The 5,528-nt window shown below is 42.8% G+C and overlaps 1 protein-coding gene across 1 annotated transcript; it reads left to right on the top strand.

Annotated features, from left to right (window-relative positions):
* The first annotated feature begins 1,335 nt into the window (after nt 1-1,335).
* Nucleotides 1,336-3,378, top strand: GDF9 (growth differentiation factor 9). The gene is made up of 2 exons (XM_010176751.1): nt 1,336-1,765; nt 2,423-3,378. The coding sequence occupies exons 1-2, from the start codon at nt 1,336-1,338 to the stop codon at nt 3,376-3,378; spliced, it is 1,386 nt and encodes a 461-aa protein (XP_010175053.1).
* Nucleotides 3,379-5,528: the final 2,150 nt, after the last annotated feature.

Here is a 5,528-nt window from a genome sequence, read left to right on the forward strand (position 1 = left end):
ATTCACTTTTTGTCGGATTATTTCCCTACCATTTCAGCTCCCTGGCTGGGCCCACCACAAGATGTGATAACATTAAAAATCAGTGCAAAGGAGAGAGCAGGATTGTGCAGTAGGTTTGTGGAAGAGGGTGGGGTTAAAGAGCAGCTTAAATCGTCATGGAACAGCAGAAACTGTACTTACATTTGTTTGGAACTGATGTAAAGTGGGACTAATTCAAACCCACAGGGGAGGGAGCAGGGGAGCTGGTTTGGTGCAAGCATGCCTCACTGAAAGATATATTTTTTAAAAGTAATTAAAGTACAACTCACCTTATCCAAAACAGTTTAAACACAGCTGACCTTAGAAGTGACAGTATCCCCCTCTTACCATCATCATCATCATCTTTAAGAAATGTAGCAGAAAAGGTTATTTTGTTTCATATTACAGATTGTTATCTCAATTAACCTTCCACTCCAAATCCAAGAATGCCAGACTGACATTTTTGGAAGTTAATTAAACACTCTCCAAACAAGCAATCCCTCCTCAGCAACCTGAAGATGTGAAAGTTAGATCATGGGTGACATTTCACTAGATTATTGATAGCATAGCTCTAATTAAAACCAACTGGCCTTGTATTTTCCTAATTAAATAACCCTAAACCTCATCCCTTTAGTTATGTTCAGCCACCAGAGTTTCTGAATATTCCTGATGCAATCAGTATTATTCCATTTGGACTCTTTTGGAGCACACTCCACAGATACCTGATCCTGACAGAAAAAGCACTCTCCTTTTTGGGTGCCTTACCTCAGACTCGAGGTAAATGTGTGCTGGAATTAAAAGGAAGCTGATGGCACTCTAGTGACAGTTACCTCTCTCTCAAGGGGATTTTGGTGTCTACAGAGAAGTGAAATGTGAGAAATACAGTAACAGAAAATTAAAAAGTTTATTTTTTATTAGCTTATTATTGCTAAGAGCAATAATAATTAGCTTGATGTATTTATTTCTACAAATAAACATGGATTTAGTCAGACTGGCCAGTACCATCTTGTCCCCCAGCTCCCTCTGGAGGCTGGCACACACTCCTGGTTTGTCATTTCCCACGTGAAAAAGGTTTACTCTGAGAATAAGGATTTGGGTTACAATAAATATGCTCTCATGGCCAAAGGCTCTGGCCCAAACACAAGCATGTGGTGTCAGGAGCCAGCTGCAGATCTTTCCCTTTGGTTTCTAATCAGGAAGAAGCCCCCCTCCCATCCCACAGCTGCAGTGTATATAAGGGATCAGGCTCAGGTACTCTTTTCTTTTTCCCTTGAATATTTTAGGGGAGGCATTTTTTTGGCTGCAGCCCTAAAGAGCATGGAGAGTACCTGGAGAATCTGTGTCTGTTTCTATTGCTGTCTTCACTGGCTTTCTTCTAGCATCCAGTGTTCCCCCCACTCCAGGGGCCGTGTAGTCTCTGACAGGACCTCTGGGCTGTTGGCAGCTCCCGAGGACGCTGCCAGCGAGCTCAATCCGTTGTTGCGGCTGCCAAAAGGTGCGAGACGTGGCTATGCCCTCCTGCCTCCCCTTCTCAAGGTGCTGTCTGACCGGGGACCCCAGAAGTGGGAAAGTGATGCCCCCAGGTTCCAGCCAGACTCCAGAGCCCTTCGGTACATGAAGAGGCTCTATAAGATGTCTGCTACCAAGGAGGGGATCCCAAAGGCCAACAAAAGCCACCTCTATAACACTGTTCGACTCTTCACTCCGTGTTCTGAATGCAAGCACCGCCACAGGGACCTCAGGAAAGGTAGGTGTGGGGTGACCTCAGCTGCAAAAGGCTAAATGGGTTTTTTTTCCATGTGTTCTGTGCTTGCAGCATAATGTAAAAATATCTTATTTCTTTAGAGTTGTTGGTGTTTTAATCCTGATAGTTCTTCTCTTGAACTGTAGGAGTTTCTCATAACCTATTTGAATGGCATCAGACACAGACTTCCCCACAGCTGGGGAACTGCCACACCAATGGTACTGTGGTTAAGATGATACTGATGGTTCAGGCTGACTCATCTCATTATGAGTCGGAGAAAACTCTACAATCAGTTTGAAGTAAAGTAAGAAAAGGGGGAAAAGTGGTTAGGCACAACAGGCATGACATTTCCTTCCACTGCCCATCTCTGCTTTGCTTTGCTTCAAGGCTGTAAAAACACAGGAATGTACTGAGATTGTCACAAACTGCCACAATCCCATCGCAAGGTGACTTCTCTCCTTGCCCTGTGCATTTGCTAGGGAAGAATCGTGACCCAAATGTGTGAATATCCTGATGGGAAGAGTAGCATTACTTATAAATCAGGCTCAGAGCTGGAAAACTGAATTATTTCTACTTATAGTGAATATATAGTGGTAGTGTATATGTCTAGGTAGAAAATTAAGATGCACTAACTCTGCAAGATCTTGTTTCCCTTCTCAGGAGATGTTCACTCGGTGGATTTACGCTTCAACCTGGATCGTGTTACTGCTCTGGAGCACTTACTCAAGTCTGTCTTGCTCTATTCCTTTGACACATCAGTTCCCATTTTTTCCTCCATGACGTGCATGTGCCATTTATCTGTTAAGGAACATGATTTTTCTAGCCAAGTATGTCCCAGCGTTTCACACTCTCTAGCTTTTAGCCTGCACTTTGAAGTTAGAAAACGCAAGTGGGTTGAGATTGATGTGACTTCTTTTCTCCAGCCTCTAATTGCTACTAACAGGAGGAATATTCATATGGCTGTGAACTTCACTTGTCTGATGGGTGACCTGCAACAGAACACTAAACTGGAAAACCCCATTAATAATATGGCACTGGTTCCCCCTTCTCTTCTTCTTTATCTGAACGATACCAGCGAGCAAGCTTATCACAGGTGGAACTCACTTAGACACAGCAGGACAAACCCAGCGCGGCCCAGGCAAAGGAACCGTCTGCTTGTTGATCCTACGGGTGACAAAGGAAAAGAGAATTCACAGGGGAAAAGGGCCTCTCGACGTCGAAGAGATGAGACTCTGAAAGAAGCACCTGCAACTCCACCTTATAACCTGAGCGAGTACTTCAAACAGTTTCTGTTCCCTCAAAACGAGTGTGAGCTTCACAACTTCCGCCTGAGTTTTAGCCAACTGAAGTGGGACAAATGGATCATAGCACCGCACAGGTACAGCCCTCAGTATTGCAAAGGCGACTGCCCGAGGGTGGTCGGGCATCGTTACGGCTCCCCGGTCCACACCATGGTACAGAACATTATCTATGAGAAACTGGACTCATCTGTCCCAAAGCCCTCGTGTGTTCCTGCCGAATACAGCCCGCTGAGCGTCCTGACCATAGAGCCCGACGGCTCCATCGTCTACAAAGAGTACGAAGATATGATAGCTACCAAGTGCACTTGTCGGTAGTGGGTGGACCCTTGTTGGTTTTACTCTGAGTTTGGGTATCTTTTTTGCAGTATCTGTAGCTATAATCAGCTGAATAGCGTTTGTGTAATTCCAATAGCTCTATAAAAACAGTTAGGATTTAGCGTGGAGTTAGCAGGAGGAGGTGTTTACATCATAGCACTTATTTCTGTAGCCACTCAGCCTTTCTAGAACCTGAAATGAAATGTAAATAATATCTTTTTATTGGAATAATTTTGCATTTAAAATGTGGAAAAGGTTTCAACTATCAGATGTCTATTTTAAGCTGTTTTCTTATAGATTTAAAAAAAAATAAATAAATGCCTATCATGCATTCCACTTACATTCAGTGCCTGCTAGTCTTCCTCTATATAAAGAAATCTTTTGTGTGACCTCTCCAGCAAGTGTCTAGGGAGAGAGGGAAATATTTAATGGTAAAATTCCTTTCTCTGTTTTTCATTCTTTTTTTCCTACCACATTTCCACTTTCCCCAAGCAAGAAGACAGAACTGTAAGGAAGAGTTGTCAAAAGGTACCAGATTTTTTTTCTTCCTTTTCTTCTGTTGCATTTTTTGGGCTTTCTCAACAATTGGGTGGTAAGAATTTAAGGGCAGCCATGTGGTAACTTGTGAAAATGTAAATCACTGAACTGTTTGAGTAAGAACCAGCACCAGCTTACTGGTGAGCTGTTGGAAAGGCTTGATCTAGTTCAAGAACAAAACACAAACTGTTCATGGGGAGCGGGCGCAGGATCCTACATGTGGAACCACACTACTGCTTGCTTCTATGAACTGTGAAGAGATGTTCAATGCTGTCAGATTAAAAAACAAACAAACAAACAAATAAACAAAAAAAGCCCACAACTTTAGAAGCATGTTTTAAATTAGTTTATTTAAATGCTATTAAATTGGCTTAGTAGTCGGGAAAACAGCCTCACTTCCTCTCACAATAGAACTGTAGGCAGCAGTGCTATGATCAGTTTCTCCTAGATATTTACAGTTCCAAGAATTTTGTCCAAAATCACAGAATATTAGGGATTGGAAGGGACCTCAAAAGATCATCTAGTCCAATCCCCCTGCCGAAGCAGGAACCTAAATGAAGTCACACAGGAAGGCATCCAGGCTGGTTTCATGCTGGGGACTCCAAATGAAGAGAGGTTTACATGAAGTTCACATAAAAAACCCCACCAAATTTGGTGGGGATTTTATTTGGTTTTGCTTCTATTTCTCTTCTGTGTTCTTTTCTATTATTTATAGAATATTTCTATTCTATTCTATGTTCTTTTCCTTCTATTAAAGAAAGATGTGGAGCGGCACTATCTTTTCAAACCTCGTTAAGAAGAGTTTAATGCATTAATAAATAAATGCTGTAACTTTCTGCAATAAGCCACCTCAGCAGGCTCTAGTCTCAGACCCTGTCCTGCGCAATTCCATGGGGCTGGGGGTTCCACTGGTGGGGAAAGAGTTGAACTGGAGGGGACTGGGTGTGACTGGGAGTTACTGGGGCAATGGTTCACCTCCTGGGTGTGAAGCAGGAGGTGTTGGTTTGAAGCTCAGCACTCTGAGTTTGAAGCGTTCTGTGGAAGAGCGATGTGACCTGGTTAATAATCGTGTCTATCTAATTGATATCAAAATGAAGTCCCTGACTGCAGACTGCATTAGCCTGCAACTGGGGAACTAAAAATAGCGCTGGCTTTGGCTCTAAGGGAAAGGTGCGTTTGAAATAAATACCGAAAGCTGAAGGCAAATATCTTGATGTCAAACAAAAAGGTCCCAGCCCCGAGTCTGCGCTGTGTATCGATTGGTTTCAATCAAATTGCCCAATACAGCGTCGCTCCCACCGACCCCTTCCCAACGGCGCGAATTCAGCTCCACCCCGCAGCCAAGGGGGGAAATAAAGTCCATTCTCTCTTTGCCATAAATGGAAACAACAATTTAAGACAAAGCGTTTGGGTCAAGCCAAAGAAACCGTGTTTTGGGGCCAGCTGCAATACGAGCAGCTTCAAAAAATATAGAAAAATACATTAAAAAAATAATAAAATCATGTCAGCCAGAAAGGTTGAGACTGTATTTTCCAGGGTGGATTGATGTTGCTATGCCATTTTTAGCCTGTGGTGATACTTATTTTAATAATAATATTAATAATAGTATAATA

This window comes from Antrostomus carolinensis, unplaced genomic scaffold, assembly GCF_000700745.2.
Source record: "Antrostomus carolinensis isolate BGI_N321 unplaced genomic scaffold, ASM70074v2 scaffold6751, whole genome shotgun sequence".
Lineage (NCBI taxonomy): Eukaryota > Metazoa > Chordata > Aves > Caprimulgiformes > Caprimulgidae > Antrostomus > Antrostomus carolinensis.